Source organism: Chelon labrosus (genome assembly GCF_963514085.1).
Source record: "Chelon labrosus genome assembly, chromosome: 9".
Classification (NCBI taxonomy): Eukaryota; Metazoa; Chordata; class Actinopteri; order Mugiliformes; family Mugilidae; genus Chelon; species Chelon labrosus.
In genome coordinates this window covers 1398655-1420877 of record NC_140359.1, presented here as the reverse complement: position 1 = coordinate 1420877, position 22223 = coordinate 1398655, and the positions used below count along the sequence as shown (strand labels likewise).

At 40.1% G+C, this 22223-nt stretch overlaps 1 protein-coding gene across 1 annotated transcript in view; it reads right to left on the bottom strand.

Annotated features, from left to right (window-relative positions):
• Positions 1-2036: 2036 nt before the first annotated feature.
• The window catches only part of aacs (acetoacetyl-CoA synthetase), a 39755-nt gene continuing 19568 nt past the window's right edge, over positions 2037-22223 (bottom strand). The window contains exons 11-18 of the mRNA XM_084550659.1: positions 14367-14431; positions 12443-12565; positions 6795-6908; positions 5814-5939; positions 5537-5606; positions 4484-4542; positions 3873-4075; positions 2037-3767 (exon numbers count right to left, since the gene is read on the bottom strand). Coding sequence (XP_084406785.1) covers positions 3630-3767; positions 3873-4075; positions 4484-4542; positions 5537-5606; positions 5814-5939; positions 6795-6908; positions 12443-12565; positions 14367-14431 — 898 coding nt within the window. The 3' untranslated portion in view covers positions 2037-3629. The remainder of the gene's footprint in view (positions 3768-3872; positions 4076-4483; positions 4543-5536; positions 5607-5813; positions 5940-6794; positions 6909-12442; positions 12566-14366; positions 14432-22223) is intronic.

Sequence of the window (22223 nt, the reverse complement as noted above, 5' to 3'; positions counted from 1 at the left end):
TTTGCGCCTCCGCTTGATTCAATTTAGGCCACTGCACACAAGCACGAGCCTCAGTGCAGATTCTTTTCCGTTTAACTGCTCTTTGTGTCATACTCAATTGAATGGGAACATAAAACAGACTGTAATACATTTGCTTGAGGGTGATGTGAAAGAAATACTTTTAGATGTCATTTTCGAGGTACAGGATCCTTTTTCTTTGGCCAGATTAAAACAAATGCTCCTTTCCATTCCTTGTACCGTATTTAAATGCCTGTATGATAGTAAGGTGCTTCATTTTCACTTCAGGATTAACCATGTCCCCTGCAATGTTCATGTCAGCAAAACGTCTGCTCAGAAGTACGCTAGTGGAAGCACGGAAGCTCTGTATTGATGTAGTGATCAGCTTTTCAGGAGACAGACGCCTTGGGAACCAGTTAAGATTTAACAAGTCTCCTTCGGGTGTGAGAGGGAAGTGGCGCGCCTCAGTGAATGGAAAATTGGAAGAGAGGGCACAACAACATATTCCACACATTTGGGAAGTAGGAAGGTTTCAAATTAGATAGTCAAATGAAGATGTGAAGATAAATGAGGACGAGATGAGGAGATACTAAATGTGGAAATGAATCCATCAAAGCCCGGAATGAGGCGCTGGGAGGTATCCCAGGCGTTTGTAACCAAGCAACCAATAACCACAAGTAAATGTTCAAGTCATTGAGGAGCCCTTTTTGTATGTGGCTTTATTTCTTCAGAGAACGGATAATTGCAATGGCTAAATTTACATCTTTGTATAATATGTCTATAATGAGTTCTGCAATATTTGAGAAGTATTATTTCAACATTTTGACATTTGGTAAATAGCCGAGTTGTTTGCTTTTCACCCTGAGAGTTAAATGCCCTCCTTACTGTATGTCTGTGTCTGTACTGTCTGCATATAAAGATGTATGAACCGTCCATAGGATTTCTGAAGAGTAATTTTGCCCTTTAAGGAGTTATACACAGGTTCATTGGTGATTCTAAATTGGCCGTAGGTGTGAGTGTGAGTGTGAATGGTTGTCTGTCTCTCTGTGTTAGCCCTGGGATAGACTGGAGTCCTGTCCAGGGTGTACCCCGCCTTTCGCCTTAATGACAGCAGGGATAAAAAAAAAAAAAAAAAGTCAACAATTTGCAGTTGGACTGTCTAATATATTGATGCATTATGGCTTTATATTCATAGACGTCAGATAGTCAAGAGAACTTTTTTCAGATTATACAGCAAAGAGTATACAGGAGTATGGAATTGTGTTTCTCCAAGCTCAATTTGCCAAGCGAGATGTAAAAGTAAGTAGGCTACATTTGTGACATCTGACAGACATAATAGTAGCAAAACATACAGTATGTGGATGTTGGCTTAGCTTGGCACGAAAAACAAAAGTAACATTTAGTCTAACTCTACTCAAAGGTAATTTATCAGCACAACTAAAACTCAGGTCATGGGTCCAGCTGTAACTTTTTGGCTTATTCCCTGAGAAGCAGCAGAATACCATGCATTTACTTCCACAAGCACCACAAGTCAGAATAAAGGCTGTCATTAGTCTGTGGCCTTTCAATTTGCAATTCAAACTGATTGCATCTAGAGTAAGTTTACCGTCAACCCCTGTTCAGTACAAAGTGTACAATCAAGCTGCTGTCATTTTCTGGTTTGTGATGTGCTCTGTTACGAGACTACTGGGATGAATCATACGACAGCAGCAGACAGCCTCTCTGGGGGGACTGCGTGGCACTTACCACTGATGTTCATCAGATGCTTGTTATTTGCAAATTTGGTAAACACTTCAGCTTTTCATTTGTCGACATTCCTCTGTTCACCGCACATTTCTTCAGCCCCTCCAGGCAGGGAGCCAACAAAACATTCACAAGTTCGAATGGCTGGAGGTGGGAATAAATAAAGTACTAGAACACTAGATTAGTTATAGTTTTCACACTGAGGAACTGGACTCTAACCAAGGCTCACTTTTAACTTTTTCTATTTTCCTCTCTGTTCTGTTCTGAAGACTGGCAGGTCTGAGCGTTCACACTTATAAAGGTTATAGGGAGCTTTATAACTCCCTATAGTTTATTTTGTCAGGAGCCGTCTGTCAAAATGACTGGCTTCTACAATCTCACCAAAACACACACACACACACACACACACACACTAAAGGAAAGACAATTACTCAAACATACAAACACACACATACTTTTTTTCTGGTTATTCCACCAGCCTGTTTGTTCTTCATTCTCCCACCTAAAGCAGAAGTTATTGTCCTGAAGTGGTCGTCACATGCTGCTAGCTGCAGCACCAATGTTATATTTTGGTAATAATGTGTTGGGCGCAGATGACAATGACACCTAAAGGTGAAGATGTACACCACACAGAAAAATGAACATCTTGAGTTTCCGGTGATTTTCTTGTCAGAACTCTGAAACTAATTTTTTGAGGCTTCTTATGCAAGTACACCCCTTAAAGAAAACGTGCAAATGAGAACAGCCATCCAGGTGACCTCTGAACTAGACCTAGACAGTTATCACCATCACGTTTTATTTGTAAAAGAGCAAATAGACTACTGTAAAAGTGATCCACAGTTAACCTTTCACTATAACTTGAACATGAAAGGACCGATTACTATCACCACCCAGAGTGCCACCCCTTAAAATGTTCTACATTTCTGTGTAAAAATGAATCTAAAAGTCAGCAGAATCTCATCTTTTTACATTGATTGGAAACACCTATGTTCATACGTATGAAGTACAAAACAGGCCACAGTTTTTATGAGAGAACCTGTTTTTATGACACACATCGAACATTAGTAAGGAAATAATAATATTTCAGATCACACTTATCTTGACTCAGTTGTTTGTACAATAGCGTAGTGGTCAAACATTCACAAGTTTATTTTAGCAAGGATCCCTGGTTCATTTTAGTAAACTAGAACTGACTTGTTAGTGTATAACCCTTTGATTTATTTTAGTTAACAAGTTTGGTGGACTATCTTTAAATGTATAATTAACACAATTTCACAGTCCAAAATATATATATATGTACTCGTATATATGTGTATATATATGTACACGTTAATAAATCAATACACACCACATAACAATGTTATTTATGGTGAACAACAGCAGATGTGTCCGTTATCTGCACGCATCCATGAGGCAGAGGACCACTCAGAATCAGCATCAGGGTTAAAGGCAGGTGACACAGAGAGATAGGTTCTTCACTAGATGACAACAATCAAAAGTCAAAGCAAAGCGCTTTATGCTACATTTCACTTCTCCATCCTTGATGGTTTCAGAGCATTCACAGGCACTGCTGCGTGCGTAACGTTACATCCGAAGCCTAATTCAGTTCAACATTTACTTGCACAAAAATTTTAGCCTTAACGTCTTCTGCCTGCCTGACACCATCAGCTCCTTCTGATATACACGGTGTTGTTTTGGTATCATTTAGATATATATAATCTATACCCTGTGTAGATCTCAGGGTTCCTCTGTAAACTACCTCGGCAATACTCTTTGCACACATCCCTGTACCTGTAAGTATGAATGAAGTTCATTTAAAACATACACTGAATTCTAGTGAGGCGCTTGTCTTTTGCAGGTCTTCACCTCGGCTGTGTGAAAACCCATCTCTAATAGTTCTGAAGTTCAGGAATGTTTTTGTAGAGGTCCAGTGAGTCGGGGTTGGAGAATGCTCCTCTTTGAGACACCTCTCGACCTGCAATCACCTGTTTCACGGCCACCTCCACCTTCTTGCCACTGATGGTGTACTGCAGAGGGATGGAAATGAAAGGTTGTTCAAGCCAGAACTGACTCCTTAAGTTGTGAGCAGTGTGATAAAGTAATTTGACAAGGGATTCATGTTTTTCACTTACAGGAATGTCTCTGGTCTCTAGCAGCAGGGCAGGGACATGTCGAGCGGACAAAGCTTTTCTAATGGCTCCTTTAATCTTTGCTACCAACTCGGGACAGAAGGGTTTACCAGGTACCATCTTTAAGAACAAAATAACTCGCTCTTCTCCGTCAGCATTGTACTGAGGAACACAAAGACTGTCTGACACTTCCTCAAACGCCTCCACTGCAGAGAGGAGAGGAAAGGAGAGGGCAGAATGAAGGACAAAGAGACGAGACAAAAATGAGGAGAGCAGATGAGAGGCAAGTAGAGAAGAAGAGGTGGAGAAAGTAAGAGAGCACAGATTAAAAACAACAGAGAAGAGACCGAGTGTCAAAAATGAGCACAGAGACAATGTTGTCACTTGTTAGAAGAAATTCTGCCTCTGTTGACTGAGCAAATAATGACAAGTGAACAAACTTTAAACAACGTATGATCGGATAGCAAAAGATAGATATATATGTGTGTGTGTGTGTGTGTGTGTGTGTTTTCCCCCCAACTTAAAGGGAGCTATGACTCATTTTAAGCTCGCAAAAAGGCTTTTACCCTGCCTTACACCCACACCCTACCCCACCTTTAATGTTCAAGACTCACCAATGTTGTAGATCTCTGAGCTGCCAAATCGGACTCCATTGGGGTTCAGTGTACCGTCACTGCAGGACAAACACAAGTTCAATAATCAAAACCTCTGTGTCTTCATTTGGAAGCTATAAAAGCAATGACAGACACAAATCTACTGGCATAAAGAAACTATTTCCGTGTCTGAAAGCTAATGATTATTTATTTCTTTATACACATGGGAACTATATGTTTGGCTATTCATTTGCTTTCCTTCTTAGATACACTGATCAGGCATAACATTATGACCACCTGCCTAACATTGGGTCTCCCTTGTGCCTCCAAAACAGTTGTGGCTCTTCAGAGAATGGACATGTGCCTTATAAGGGTGTCCTGTGGTGTCTGGCAATAGAATGTTATTAGTGGGGACCTTTGGGTGCTATGAGCCTATGAGTGTGGATCGTCCCACAGATACTTGATCAGTCTGGGATCTAGTGAATTTGGAGGCCAGGTCAACACCTTGTGCTGTTCTTCATGTTTTTTGAGTTGTTCCTAAACTGTTTTTGTGTGTGTGCCTGTGTCAGGCTGCATCCTGCTGGGGATGGCTGCTGCCATCAAGGAGTGTCATTGCTATGGGGTGGGGGTACCGGGGGCTGGTCTGGTCTAGGTGGGTGGTACATGTCTAAGTAACATCCACATGAATGCCAAGTCCAAAGGTTTCCCAGCGGAACATTGCATTGTCACAAGATGGTCAATGTTACTTCATGTTTACTTCACATGTCAGTTAGCATAATGTTATGCCTGATGGGTGTAAGTTATTCTCCCTTTTACCTGGAAGAACTAAAGCATCCTATATTGTGCCCTAAGGCAGCTCAAGGCTAGAAAGATTGCTCAACAGTATGAATCACAGGCAAAAAAAGGCCATTGAAATAACATTCACTGTCTTCAACATATGAAATTAATGCACTTAATAAACCTGTGCACTTGCAACATCTGCTAAATTAACAAATCAACAGAAACAATTGCTAAAAGATTTTTTTATTTTAACATTCAGTAGCTCTCTCTTAAGTAGAAAAGTCAATTGCTGACCTTCGGCCCAGCATGACAATGCCCCCTGTCTTCGGGTTGATTTTACAGTAGTCTCCATGAGCCCACACCCCTAATGGGAAATAATTATAGTTAACACATTTTTTTAAGTGGGAAAAAAGTGATTAAAAATAATACAAATGACACACAAACGCAACAGATGATGTTTAATGAAAACACAAAATCTACAGCTGATTAAAACACATTAATGGCTTCACTTTAGTGTTTGTTGTGCACACGCATACTGTATATAAGTTTGTATTTGTATGTGCATACTTACCAGGATATGTAGAGAAGTACGCTTTATGATATTTGCTCCCATTCTCATCGTTCCAGAAGTGTGTTGGTTGGCAGGGCATTGGCTTCAGGCAGACAAGCTCTCCACTCTCTCCCCATACAGGCTTACCTGCACACACGCATGGATTTCAGAGCAAAACATTAAGTTAGAGGGTTTCAAAACTACACCTCAGCTCACACCCATGAACACACACACAAACAGACACAGTAAAAATCCTTTTCAGATAAATACAGAAACTGTACCCCTCCCAGAGAACCTGATACACTATAGTGTGTGGTTTCACACACCCTTAACCTTCTCCCTCAGGACAGTGTTATAGGCTTAAAGACTGACTAAAATAATCCCAAGCTCTTCCTACAAAACTGCCTTTAAATTATCCCTCAATCCACTCTCCTTTGAGGCGGCGGAGACATGCCAGTACAGCCTGCAGCAGGGAGCTAGGGAACGAGGGACTGAAATCAATGAGAAAAACATAGAGCGCTTTGAAAACTCCCAGCAAGATAAAAAAGCCAAAATCCAAAAAACTCCCTCTTTTGTTTTAGGTGGGTTGTTAATAATAATAATAATAATAAAAAAAGTGTTTGCCTGAAGTTTGTCCCTGTACATATCCAGGAAAGTTCACTAATTACTCCTGCAGTTTCTGCCATGGCTTTCTTCAGTTCATCAGAGGAACTACATACAAGCTCGTTGCACATACAACCAGCAAATAAATACAGCCACCATCTAGTTCCAGCTTGCTAAAGGACATCTTAGGAATTTTTGAATGTGCCTCTGGTAGATTTTTCTAATATTAATATATTTATTGTACCTCGTAGGAATTCAATCCCGTAGCTTCTTCACAACCTGATCAAGATCCCTACACTCTGCTATCAGTGTATCAATCTCATGTAACTAAATACATAGAAAAATAGTGGTACATTTCTCAGCAATTCACTCACTTTGAACATGCATGTACACTCTTACCTTCGATGTTCCAGGCTTCCACAGCCATGCCGAGATTTCTTGTCTGGATCTCGCCCCGATAAACTGGAACTGTTGGGTTCTGACCCATGAAACATGACACTATGTCAGTGCCACCTAGAAAAAATATGTGATAGAAAAACAGACAGGTTGGTTGCTTAATGTATGCAATATGCCCAAATAAAATAACACATGGAACCTATGTGAAAACAGGTCAGCGTGTGTAATAGAACTACAGCAATTACAGAGGGGTCTGAAACACTGTAGACAGTATGTTTTGCTCCGGAACTCCTTTGACTTCGTTGTGCCCTGCACACATTCAAAGAACTCTGTGTGAGAAGCGAAGGGATACTGCATGTTTCACAGTTTTCTTTAAAAGCTTTCTTTTGTCCTTCTGTGGACATGAAGCTGATGTAACTTACCAAGTTTAGATTTTTCACAGAAACCACCGAAGCTTGTCAGCACCAATTTAGGAAACTCAAGTTTGACTTGTGGCGGCTTCCTGTGGCAGCTGTGGCCACAGGAAGTGCTTGGATTTAGTCTTTTAGCCTTGACTGCATGGAACTATTTTCTTCCTGAGCTCATAAACAACTCTTTCCTTTCTCTTGTCTGTGTTACTTTGATGCACACAGCGATACCAAACAATACCAACCAAAGACAATAATCACAACACCACTTCTAAGTCTGTGAAGGTTCTCATCCAGATCATGTCATATTATGCCAAGGGCCCGCGATTCAGATCCAAGGTGTGAATGTGAGTGAAAGCTTTTGGAGACATATCTTGTGTTGCATGCATCTTAGGTTGAAATGTATGTGGTTCCTGTAATATGGAAGTTTCCTTGATATTCTCTCACACACAAAGTTCTCAGTCATCCAGGTCATGGTATATCCAAAAAAAAGAAAAGAAAAAAAAAAGCTGAAAGTAGGGCAACTGGACCCTTGTCCTGGACCTTATTTGCCGGAGACTGGAGAGGAATATTCGATTATAAAAGTACCATTCATTGCAGAAGAAAAGCAGGATCAAAACAGTTTTGTCATTGACAGACCCTAGTCATAAGAGTTTCAGGTGGGCAATACCCATAAATGTCCCTATTAAAACTCCAATGCCATCTTCAAGACAAACAAAACAGTTTCAACTATTTTCGGGAAAAACTTTGTTTCCATATGGTTCAACACTTTTGGCCATTTTCTGTACTTTTTCCATTCAAATTACAATACCTAAAATGTGCTGCAGTGTAATGTACAGGAGCAGTGAACACTGACCTATAGACATTACTACACTTAGTGCCGGCATGCAGTGTTAGCACCCTGCTAAACCTCCACTGACCTATATAGCAGTTCTACCCCTGAGCAGCACATTCCCAAAATTGTCATAAAGACACACACATATACACACAGATCTATTCATCTCATTCTACCTTACAATCATCTACCATTTCTGACACATCCTATTCATCTTTCTTCCCATTGTTCATTCTCTACCTCTTTGTTTCCTCTCTCTATCACAGACTCTATCCATCCATCTTGTTTGCCTCATCTCAACTGCTCCCTGTCCTTCTACCGCTCCTTCCTCCTCTTGCGTTTCCTTCTGTTCTTTACACTCCTTCTTCCCATCTCTCTTTCTGCCAGGTTCTTTATTAAGCTTTAATTGGCTCCCAGGAGGAAGTGGAAACTTTGTCTTCTGATTAAACACACACACTTATAGTGGGGAGATTATTTTATTATTCCTCTCACCTCAATAGGTGGGCACGCACGCACACACACAAAGAAGTATATTTTAAGTCAGAAGTCATTGTGTCTTTCATGGGATGCCTTCCATCATCTGACATTTGGTGTGCGTGTGTGTGTACACAGTCGGGTAACTTGTCACACTCATCCGATGCTCCTAACAGCACTGCCTATTCTGAACACGAGGAAAACATTTTTGAACTCCACAGTTTGTGTTTATATATTTATGTGCATGTGTATATGAGAATCTGCTTCAATCTGTGGAGGTGAGGGTGCTTTGAACATCCTCTGGCACAGTTTGGGGTCAGACAAAGCCACTAACTGACACAAACCAACCAACCTATGCCAGATGCATTCATATAATTCAAAAACAAATTGCAAAAAGAAGGTGCATAATGAAAGTCGCAAGATTAAACAAATTCAATACTTGCGCAGACACAGCATCACCAAAAACGAAGAGAAGAGAAGAGAAGAGAAGAGAAGAGAAGAGAAGAGAAGAGAAGAGAAGAGAAATGGCTGTAGAAAAGTGACATATGGTTAGTCAGGCGGAGGTATATTAGGATTGAGGGAATCTAGCAGTGAAAGTGTTAAAATCGTCCATTGAAGAGCAACAGGGGTCTGACATCCCTGCTGACAGGAAAACACACACACACACGCCCTGAAATACACACCATCTCAAAAAAGAGTTTTCATTAACCAAATACAAGCAGTCAGGTTAACACACGTTTGTGGTTTGTGGACACATTCGCACAAAGACACACATAGTCACATGGGGTGACATCGGCAAAGGGGCCCATCACATATGTCACTGTGACCACCAGTGGGTCGCATATGCTGTGATAAATCCTAAGAACACACACACATAAACGACAAAGTGTTGACCTCGGGGGTCATGGTTAGGTCGGTTGGCAGCCAACAGGGTTGCAGCCTGCTGTTGCCCTTGGCGACAAGTAGGAAACTGACTGGGGCAGGACCTGCTGTTCTGACACACACACACACACACACACACACACAGACACACACACACAGAACTCATCTTTTAATTCCCAAGTAACAATTCCTAATTAATGACCGAATTTTGGCATCACTGTGTCCACCAAGATGCAGTTCCATTCAACAATGCTATTAAGAACAATTTGTGTAATCTTATTTAGCATTTCAAATAGTCTTTCCATAATGTTTTATGAAAGCTGGATGACTGACTTCTCATGATGCTCAGATCTCAGCATTGACAGGACTCACTGCATAGCTGCATCTGTTACAAGATCGCTTCTGATATACTGTATTACACTCACTTGTCAGTTCATTATGTACTCTACTGAAAACAAATGCACTGTACAAATGCAGATCCTGCACAAATTCCCTCTTCATATTGTTATAATGTAGCCTGGAAGCCAGGCTGAAATTCCGCCACCGTGGAAAGAGACACTCGAGGGAACTGATTATGCTCTGGCAAAGATCTGCAGGGCCAACCAAATTGTTTGGACTTTATGCAATGGACAGACAGAAGCTTAACAGGAAGTAGTTATACACAATATCTGAGCGCCATGGAGATTTTTTTTTCCCAACATAACCGCTCTGATTAGTTGTAGGAGTATCCACATTCATGCAGAGGATGTCGTTTGTGGTGCTGTTAAAGGTGACTGAATTAACACTTAAGTGTCTTGGTTATTTAGTGTAGCCCACTAACTAAGGAAGTTGCCAAAATAATAGAAACATGTATCAGTACCACACATAGACTGTATAAAGATGGATGATGGAACAGCTTCTCAAAAATGAAGCCAAAGCAAGTAGAGCTCCCCCTGGTGACTAGCTGGAGTATAGGTCATAAGCTCCACCCTCTCCATGTTAGTGGATGGGATTCGGTTTTTAGGTAGTTAATATAATGCTGATGCATACTCAGAGTATCCATCTTTTAAGTTTAATTTTAGTTATTTGAAGATATAGAAACAGCATGTGACATCAAGATGACTACTAAGTTGCTATGCCAATAACTCCATGAAACGGTCCCATAGGACCGTTAGTCGGAAAAAAATAAATTAATAAATACAATGTTACAGTGTATAATCCATCCAAAACTGGTGGAGAGTAGTGCGCAGTATTAACTAAATGAAAATGTGATCGAGTCTGAAGTGTGGGCAGGTTATCAATAACATGGCTCCACATGGCTCCACTCTCGGACCGTACTGCGCAGACTCTACCTCCAAACCTGCAATATGACGTCATCCATTTCCCCGGGAAAATAGCGTCAGTCTGGCCAATGCAAGGAAGTGGGGACGGATTGTCCATATTTATATACAGTCTATGGAACCACACAATGCAATTCAATACTACTACAAACCACAGCCTCCAAAATGAAACCACAGCTGAATGAACAGCTCTCTCAGTTATTTGAAACAAAGGCTAAATACCAAAACCTTCATGAAGCTAATCTTTAGTGCAGGACTGTTATAATGGAATGTATTTGTTAGTGTACCTAAAGTGCACCTAAAAAACTGACGATTGTATATTTACAGTATGTGCTGTTCATTTTGCATTTTAAAGTACAAAAATGTATGTTGTACATACCATGAAAAATTCCCAAGAGGAAGTTTAGTTCTATATTCTGAACTCTCCTTTCTGCTTAAAATTCCACAATGTATGCATCAGCTTTGATATAATTTGCCAAGAGATAACTCGCACTGGATGAATTTCAGCTTCCTGGGGTTTTGAACTATTGAGTGTTTGTCATGTAGAGAACCCTGAGATGAGACACAGTCTTGGCCATTGCTATAAGTACACACAAGGGTTCACAGAGTCTTTGCAGCAACATGGAAGCGTGGAGGATTTTATCACAAAAAATAACCTGAGACAATCTGCTTGTACCGTCCCTCTCTCTTTCTCTTCATCGCTCACCAGATTTCTGCCTTGTGATTGACATTTCAGTCATTGCTCATGTCCAGTATTTGGACTTGCATGTCGCTGTGAGCGTGTGTGTCTTTGCATTTTTGTGTGTGTGTGCATTTGTGGCTATATGCTACACCCATTAGGGCTGTCATTCACAATGATTGTGTGTATGCGAGTGGAAGCCTGACGCTCCAAGCTGCTGCTCAGTGCATGCATGTGTGTATGTGTATTATATGTCAGTCACCCAGGCTGTGCTAAATGTTAAACGTTTCAGGAATCACAGAGAGAGACAGATAGCATTCTATTGCCCTGTCAGTATCACAATGGGCTGAGAGGGCCTGTGTGTGCATGTGTGTGCATGTGTGTGAGTGAGTATGCACAAGTGTGTGGTGGTGTTGTGGGTGGTGGAGAAAATGTACACTTCTGTACAATTTATTTCGTTTGAATCTTTGGATGTGTCAGCTCCTTTGTGTTTGTGTCGCAGATGTTTTGTTGCTTTATTTTACATAAGTGACTTTAAAGAGAAGGTTTTGGCTTTCAAACCATGTTTTGGAACAGCTTCAGAGTTTTTTTATATTTTTAGAAAAGTGCACAGTTTTCAGATCAGAATCATGTTTTTAGTTAATACCATCATAAACCAAAGAATGTGTGCTATTAGAAAAAAAATATTGGCAGAGATGTTACTCAGCAGAGCCATCTTTCCTATTTTTGAATGCATTACACCTGTCTTAAAATGTATTATGTTGGATTTTTCTGGCTAATTTATTAGGCTAGATTTAAAACAAGTAGTTATTTGGCTATTGGTGTTTTTTTATTAATGTGAAATTAGAAAGATTTCGAAATAACATATTCTTTTGCAAAGGTGCTCCAGTAAAATCCACCGATTACTTCTCCAAGTTAGATTATTTTCAAGTCTATCACTAAAACTCATCTGCTAAGACATGTCCCATTTCTCAGTAATCAGATATTGCGTGCAGGTGATAATGTAGTAGATGCAATGTTTTGCAAAGATTGTCGAAGCTGCATTAGTCAGTCACCTGAGATGGAGCCCAGCAGCACGTTGCTCTTTATGCAGCGGTAGACGTAGTCATAGCTCTGAGGTTTGAGAGGAGATCCAGTAGACAGGATAGTGTGGAGAGACTGGAGGTTGTGTGTTTCCGCTGTAGGAGGAGAGAAATAAATATAAATCACCTACTTCGATACTGACTTAGCATAAGGTTTGGAAAATGAGCAAGTATAAATAATTGGTTAAATTCAAAATCCGTATACTAGACAAGAATTTATTATAAGTGGAAAAAGCAAAAGTACTTGTATGGCTGAAGGTACTGTAACAACAGTAAATGCAGACTCATTGAGAAGTAAGATTGTTAGGTAACAGAATGATGTGTTGTTTTGGGATCAGTGCTGAAATCCATTTATCGTAGTGGTAGCCATATCGAAACCATTTCAAATCTAACCCACTTGCAGTCAGCAATCATTTCAACCAAATTAAGCATCCACACAAACAAACACACATGTAGAGTGAGGATGCACCGGCAAACAGCTGTGGCTCCCTGCACCCTATCACACACACACAAACACACACGCCCAAACCACAAGCCAATAACATTCGAACGAATAAGCTTCCAGCAACCAACCCTCAGCCTGTGCACACACACAAACAGTAGGAACTCTTGCTACCCCCCGCCGTGCCTCCAGGTGTCCAGTCCAAATGTCAGGCCCAGGGAAAAGGGCCTCTCCGCTGGGGCAGCCAGCGAAGAAGCTCCCCCTATCCTCCCCAAACCCAGTGGAGGCATGCTTGCATGCTCGCTTTCTCTAATAAGCATCCAAACACGCGCACACACACACACACACAGCGCCAACTGGATCAAGTGGCTGGCTGACTAATGGGGGTGAGGTAAAAAAGAGACATAGGCAGACAGCAATGCTGTTGTTTTTTATAAAGATTTCATTTTTCATGCCTTCCTGTTTAGCAACAGAATTGGGAATCTATTCGTCTAATTTAAAAGTTGCAGACAGACACACACACACACACACACACAAAGCTGAAGCTATGAATAAAGATTGGTGGTGATTATAACAGCACACTGGGACACAGCGACTGTGCAGGCAATAAACATGGGTTGTAAGTGCTAATTTGACAAGAGGAGAGGAGAGGAAAGGAAAGGGAAGGGAAGGAAAGGAAAGGAAAGGGAAGGAAAGGAAAGGAAAGGAAAACACTGAGAAGATGGACAGAAATGGTAATTCAAGTCAGAAACAGCTAAGCCCATTGCATAAGTTATAAATGGTAATTTACATGACGATGAGGAAGACAACTTGAGAGTCTAGAGGAGAGCACAACGAAAAGAGACTGTGTTAACCCAAAATGCAATAGGTTTGACATATAGTTATAAAAGCCAAATGGTAGCCTAACTAAATATCTGGTATGTTCGTAATGTCCCCACCAAAAGAACTGCAATGACAGTCATGAAAACCAGGTATAAAGAGCAAAACTGTAGTATTTTTTAGCATGCACATCTTGACAGATTTGGGTTTTTTTGGGGGGGGGGGGGGCAAACAGCAAAGCGTGTGCATGAAGGTTTGCAGAAAGACTAATAAGCACCGTCAAAACTCTGATTATATGGAGAGATCTGGTTCTCTCTCTAGACGGCAGTGTCACTAAAACCAATTAGCTGGACCTATTCATGACTCACACGAATTATCATAACAGCGCTTTCATCCTTTTGATTCAGTGTCAAACACCAGAACACAGGGCAAATTGTTGGTTCACGCGCTAAATGGAATAAAGCACATTTAGAGTCAAACAGCAGCGCCATTACAATCATTATTGTGTCCATCTATGCGTGTGTGGGGTGAACTCAATTCTCTTTACGAGTACCTGCTTGTTATTTGTGTGCGTCCATGTGTGTCTCTGGATGTCGTGCATGTGTGTGCACTTATGTGTCTGTGACCACAACTCACAGGGTTTCAAGTTCCTCTCCTGCAGCACAGACAGCCACTTGGCCCCGGTACCAAAGATAGTGATGCTGGAGAAAATCATAGACAGAGAAAGGTTGTTTTGTTTTGTTTTTTTACACAAAAACAAGAACCACTGAAGAAATCATTTTACAAACTTACAACACTTACAAAAAACAAAAAAATATATATATATTTTTGGAAAATAAGTTTGTGTCAGTGTTGCCAACAGTGACAGGCATTGCAAAAGCCCTCCTACATACATGCACTGTACTCTGAATTGTGACAGCAGGAACTCAAAACAGGAGAACTAAATTAGCAAGCATTATGGGTGGGGGTGGTATGAATATTGTTGCCAAATTTCATGGCAATCTGGCCGGCCAATTTTGAGCTATGTTGCTCAAAACAGAAGTGTTGACAAAAGGAGGCAAGCACAGACAGGATGTGACTAACTTTGCGACATCAGTTCATTAGTTACACCTTACTGAGCTACTGTTACCGCATTTTTATCACCTTGAACCAGACTGACCATTCTTCTCAGGCCTCTGGCATCAACAAGGCATTTTCGCCCAGATAACTGCCGCTCAATGGATAATTTCTCTTTTTCAGACCACTCTGTGTCAACCCTAGAGACAGTGGTGTGTGAACATCCCACTAGATCAGCAGTTTCTAAAATACTCAAACCAGCCTGTCTGGCACCAACAACCATGCCATGATCAAAGTCGGTTAAATCACCTTTCTTCCCTATTCTAATGCTTGGTTTGAACCCCAGCAGATGTTCTTAACCATGTCCACATGCCATGTGATTGGCTGATTAGATATCTATATTTATGAGCAATTGCACAGGTATACCTAATGAACTGGCAGGTGAGTGTACTTTATGTAAAATTGACAAATCACAAAACTTGGAGGAGGTTTAGTGGTGGAAAGAGCTGAACCAGCAAACAACGTTGGTGTAAATGTGTTAGTGAACTAACTGTGAGAAGTGAGTTATATGGCTGTATGTTGCTATTCAGCTAATGGTCAAGTGCCTGACCGATATACTGTTTATGGTGACGCATTAATGAAAAACACGATGCCAGTTTGCTGAAGTAATCATGACTCTGGTGCTAAACCTGACAACAGTCACTGAGCAGCCTTTGCCCTTAATCCCATCTGCTCCAGTGGAGCTGCGCAGTAGCCTGGCTGTACTAGGAAGTCCCCCTGAGAGTGTGTCACTGTGTAAATGTAAAGCAAGGTGAAGCTCAGACTCAGTTCGTGTGCACAGTGAAGCCTTCGTGGATAGATAAAAAAAAGAACAAAAAACTGAGAATTGACTTTGAACTGAACAAACACAAAAAGAGTCAAACACAATAATGGTCAGCCTAGCATGTCTAATTTTTAGATGTTCCGCCAGGAAACAGTTCAGATGAGAATGTATTGACAAGTATGTATCGACAATGTTTGCACACCAATCCCGGAATTAAATGACTTTGGAGGGTTTCTCCTGTGTGAATGGAAGTCAGCCTGACAGCTGCCAACAGTTGGACTACATGTGGACAGCAAGAAGTGACAAAACGTCACTTTTGTCTTCCCCTGCAGTTTTAATTTTAAAACAAAGGGTCTATTTAAGTGTGCCTCTGTGAGTGTTATTTCAGTCTCACTCTTTCATGTCCTCTCAAGTTATTTTGGTTGACATCAAATCAATCACATTGCCTTCTATCACTATGGTAACCATTTATGTCTATCAAAAATAAAAAAGGAACCTGTCTCTGGAACACAAAGCAACTGTCTGATGCCTGATTGGTCAATAACCAGGAATTCGTTTGCCGTGAAAGATTGCACTCAGTGGTTCATATCGATTAGTGGTAATAGATGTCGCTGATAGGGAGAAAGAAGTGAGGGGAGAATGAAAGGGCAAAGGTCCAGAGAAGTGATATCTTAGATGGACTAAAGTGAACATGCCTCATGCCTAGACATCTCATCCATCATGGTTCTGCATGCCTCACCCTTTGTTAACAGTCCGCCTGCTAAAAAGTGTTATCTTACATCATAGGATATTTTAAATTAAAGTATAAATTACAATCTTATCTCACCACTCTGAATCTAAAGTTAATCTTAGCTAGTATTAACTCAGTAAATGTGATAATCAGTTTCATCCACTTGATTAAAAACTATATAAATAGAGTTACAGAATTACAGAACCGTCCATCTCACTGACATAGCCCATGACCTAATGCACCAGAAAATATTACAAATGATTTGATCAATGTCAGGCCAAACTGTTAGAAGTATTAGAATATTTTTACAATAAATAATGTGATTTTTAAAACACATTACCTAAAAAGGGTAATTTAACTGGCAGCAACTTACCCTACATGAATGTTTGCATTCTTACACAATTATATGTATAGCTTTACAAATGGATACTCTTCCCTGCCTATTGCTGGGCCTCAGCTTAATCATTTTTTCTCCAACATCTCCAGTATTCAAATAAATTCTAATTGTGAAAGTTATTCCACTGCATATAAGCTTTATGTCAAAGTTGTTGTTTTTTTAAACCACAAGCCTATTTCTTCTTTATTTACTGTGAAGGTATATAAAAATAATGATACAAATTTACATTGTACTATGTGTACACACCTTTGTTTAAATAATAAGGGCATGTATGCTCTATTTAAAGAGCCTCCAGGCAGTACGTGTTCTCCACATTTAGTTACAGCCATTTGATTCTGTGGATGACGCGCATAAACTCAAATGCAAAGATCCCATTTGTTATCTGCACACATAGTGCCTTCTCCATTCTTCCCATCATCTCTGACCCCCCATCCGCATCTGGATTGGTCCGTCACTGGCTACCATGGAAACAGTCACTCTGTTCTGATTGGAGGCAGGTGGCCAGGTGTGGCTGCTAATTGGGTGTTTAGGATGGAGGGCGGAGGAGAAGCTGTGAGTCTCTGTTTGTGAGAGTGTGTGACAGCATGTGTAGATGTACTTGAGTCTGTATCTAGCAGGGCATGTTACGGAGAGCCACTAAGTCAATAAGAGTTGCTCAGAGGCAATCAGATAGAAGAGCACCTCTGAGCAATTATTCCATTAATGTGTCTCTATGCATGTCGTGATGTAGCGATTGAAGCCCCACTTGTCAGTGCATCTTTTCTAAAGTACTCTCTCACTTGTTCTCCACCTTGGTAAGGTGTCGGGAATGACAGTACAAGCCGCTGCTGCCTTCTCAGCTGTCTGAGGCTACAAGGAACAATGTGAAACCACTGCTTAAAGACGTAGTTATGTGCAAATTCATTACATAACAAATTGATTAGGATACCTTAGCGTCATTGCGATGAATGCAAGCAGAAACCTTTGTATTACAGACTGCTTCCTGTGTCATTTAAGCTTTTTTTTTTTTCTGCAGTTCATAATATTTTATAAATATCCTCCGATCCTCCCTGCTTTCTCTCATGAACAGGACTGCGATAATCAACTCTCTCCCTAGAATACAATTGTAATCTTCTTGGTCAATGTTAGAAGTGATTATTTTTTCACAACTTTAGTTCATAAAGTCAGAGACAGGAAGTTCTATGTTTGAACAATAAATGGATAAAATGTATTTAGGGCGTATGGGTGTTACGTGGTCTTTAAACAAATAGACTAGAATCTCCAGTTATAGTTAGATGCAGCTTTAAGACAGGAAGGTATTTTAAATTGTTAAGCCCACGTGTCTAAAACTGTAACTGGAGCTGGCACAATGCAAAATAAATAACTGAGAGTTTCTTTTGGCGTGCACCAAAGGAAATATTTCCACACAGTAGCTGTACAAGAGTGCAGGACAATTCTTCTCTGACATGTCAGCTTAAAAGATAATGGACAGAAGATGTCGAGACAAGAAGATCCTCAGAGAAAACAGGAGCCTCCAAAGTCCCATTCACACATGGAACCTGTCACATATATAAATGTTGTAACCTTTTGCTTGCTCCACATAGGAATACTGCTGATTTTCTTTCCAGTACGGTGGATAGTTTCATTAAATCTTCTTTTTTGATAGAACACACGCAGCGAACGTTGTCAGAGCATTGGTGGAGCACATGCCAAACGTCCATGTTCCTGATAAAATCCTTCAGTATTACATCTAATATAACAAAATTTGTAACTGGCTCTTTTCCGTGTGTAGTTCAGGAATGTTTTTAAGATGTAATAAAAGTCACAATCCAGATCCATGAACACTAAGCACAATTTAACACAAATATCTCAAATGGTGTGCCACTGATCCAGAATGCGCTGCAATCCGCACACGCAATCTCATTCACTCAAGGTAGAAGAGAAGCTTTTTTTTTTTCTTTTTCCCACAAACCATCTAAAAGTTTTAGTTTAGCATCTCTAAATGGTATTATTTTTGCTGCTTTTACCAGGCTCAAAGTCAACTCTAATTAAGGGGTCTCTGTCATTTTGAATTGCTACCAGCAGATACAGAAGATCTGATGTCAGATGTGGTGACCCCTGAAGGGAATCGCCGAAAGGAAAAGAAGATGATTAAACTGTGGACAAAGAGCTGTGTATGTTTAATTTCAAAAGCGTTACAATATTTGTGTGAATATGGATGTCCAAATCAAGGTCCAGAGGAGGAAAGAGAGGACTTTATATTATCTCTAATGAACCTGACACTGAGGGACAGCTGGAGGGAAAACTAGAGAAATGAACGATGTTTTAATAAGATTATATGGTAGAATGCAGCACTATTATTATTATCCTTAAGAGAGCAATCAGAATTTTGTGTCTTAAAAACTCAAATGAATACTGATGCTCAGAAACTATGTTTAAAACAGGTATCCAAAATGTATTTTATTAGTCAAGTAATGATTTTTAATCATTAATAATATAATTGACTATCATTATTATTGTTATTTTACATATGCCATTTTGTTGGCAAGTGCATGGGTTAATACCTCCAAATCTGTGTCTTCCACGACGTTATTAGAATACTATCCCTTAAATCAAAGGTCTTCAACAGGGGGAGGTTGCGAAAGTTTTGGTTGATTAGACATTTTTTTTTATATTCCCCCCCCGCAATTTTTTCCACAAATTTAAATGTCTTTAAATATACATATACATAAGTAGGGGGTCTCTGCTCCATCTCTCCATCAGTTTGGGGGTTCTTGGCCTGGAAAACTTTGAAGACCCCCGCCTTAAATGAATATGTACATACATACTAGGATATTTCACCTTATAACGATTACCTTATACCACCTTATAAACAGCCTCTCAAGGTCAGCTTGATGGGAAAGATAAACACAAGCCATCTGAGACTCAGCCTCCCCTCACCTTTTGCTTTTTTTTTTTTTTTTGAGTAAAATTGCCAGTCCTTTTCCACCATTGAAATTTCATGTTTGTTCAGCAAGATGTGGCAGTGAAATTCAGCAGTTAAACGATGACACATCTTGCCAAATTTAAGGCAACAGAGAAAGGCTCAGTTTTGCTCTTTCTGAGCCTCTGACAGATTTAGTCCTAATTAAAAGGTCCAACCTCAATTCAGAAAATAAAGGTGTGAAAAAAAACAAAATAATAATAATAATCATGTCAGTCTTTCCCAGAGAGATTTTTTTAATGTAGCTGCAAAATACAGTACATCTGAGGTGGCAACATCAGCACTTAATTGGTTCGAAAGTCTTCTCACAGTTTAAAAGGTTCCATCCATCTTTCTGTCATGTTGCTTGCCCTTCACTAAATTCCTTTCTGTGGATTTTTTTTTTTGTATTCTAACCTTGTTCATTTAATTTTTCCATTATTTATTAGATTTTTGGAAGGAGACAATCAGTGTGATTAAAACACAAGGACAGTTGTCTCATCAACAACAACAAACCAAACAATACTAACCATTTTCACAGCTTCATAAATTGGTAGAATCCCTACTCTTCCAGCTGTTGCACCAAATAACCAATCCTCTTTTGATAGTCCTTATACATCTGATCATTCAAATGGCTGAAAACATAGACAAGACCTCATTAGCTTAACAAGCTGACCCCGTTAAGACTTTTTGCATGAGAAATTTTTCTTGGCACTTTCACTACTCTAAAATGTGTGTCAGAGTTTTCTCCCCATTATTCGCTTCCTTGCTGAAGGCAATATGCCATCTCTGAAGATGTTAGGAATCGCTGCCTTATAGGGTCTTACTTTTGCTGACCGTAGTGTTTTGGGGGGTTTTTTCAAGCCACATCTCGGCTAGTCAGGAGCCCCGTTTAACAAAATCTCCAACTGTTGGCTGTCATTGTGGAGTTGTTCAAGGATTCACCAGGTGCTGTTAGTAAGGAAAAATGAGCAAGACAACTCTTTCCTGCACCCCTTTGTTAAATGATATCTGAGAAATACTGTATCACATTTCTTTTGTTACAGTGATACAGATATGATACAGACACTGTCAAGCAAATGGTCAAACTTAAAAGCAAGACTACAGATAAGGTTTCATAATCAAACACTGATGATTTAAGTGTCTGTTCAGACCTTGCATTAAGATCTGATCTGGGCTATTACATTGGAAGTGATAGGTTTTAGGTTTGTTTGTTCAGATTAGACATTAACATACGTCTCCAAATGCGTCTCTATATCCGATCTCAGTTTCGAGCTTTGTATGGAAATAAACCCCGACATTATCTGGGGCACATCAGAATATTTTAACAGCTAGTTTCTAATGGATCTCTACCACTGCGCCAGACGGACGTATGTACTGTAATCTCTGATAACAAAGGTAAATAGAAACATTGGTAAATGAGGAAATGCATAACTTAACTACACATGGCTCCTCATTTGTCAACATGACCAGATCAATAGTTAACACAGAATCACAAATGCGTACTGATATTAAATACTTTCAAATGTAAATTCTTACTTAGATTTGTTTATAATTCAACAGCTACTAGGACGGAATATTTAAAAAAAAGATGTCACTACTAATGAATAGACATCACTTACGTTGCGTTGTCCTTTTCAAGGCCATTATTTATAGCAGTAGTGTTTTTTTTGTGTGTGCTGATGCAGGAGCACCCCTGTTGAGTATAGGTGGTCTTTAATGTGACTCAGGACGCACTGTGTTCACACTACCAAAGGAATGAGGACACATGCGACCCAGACCAACTCCAAATGTGGTCAGAGATCGGATCTCTCGTCTTCACATTGTCCTAAATTATAAGGTAGACAATTTCTAGATTAGACAGCCAACTTTAGCAGCTTTCAGCTGCCCTGGCTGTCTTGCAGTTTGACCTAGGTTTTTTTTTGGGTTCATCCAGATTTAGAACGTCACCATCAATCTCCATAACAAAAGGCTTAAGGGATGGCTGACCCTACCGACTTATAACAGCCCGTTGAGCTGAGCTCAACACTTCAGTGCACTTTCAAAATGACAGCAAGGCAGCTCATTTGGAGCAATCAATGAGGATGTTTGGGGTGTCTTTTGTGTGTTTGAACCATAGACTGTATAAAGATGGAGGACAGAACAACTCTTCAAAAGTGAAGCCAAAGCAAGTAGAGCTCCCCCTGGTGACTGGCTGCAGTAAATTACACTACACTAAAATACACGTGGAAAATTTTTTTTTTTTTCAAGGATGGTTTCTGTCATTTTAGGTAGTTAATATAACAAATACTAATGCATATGCAGGTGTTCATTTTTTTAAAATGAAAGTCTAGTTTCATTTTAGTTAGCTGACGCTATAGAAACAGGATGTAACATCAAGTTGCCATGCCAACCACTCTGTGAAGTGGTCTCGTAGGACCCTAAGAGTTGGGAAAAAAAATAAATGAAAAATAAGTACAGTGTATAATCCAATTAAACGAAAACGCGACTGGCAGAAGTGTGGGCAGGTCATCGCTAACATAGCTCCGCGTGGCTCTACTCTCGGA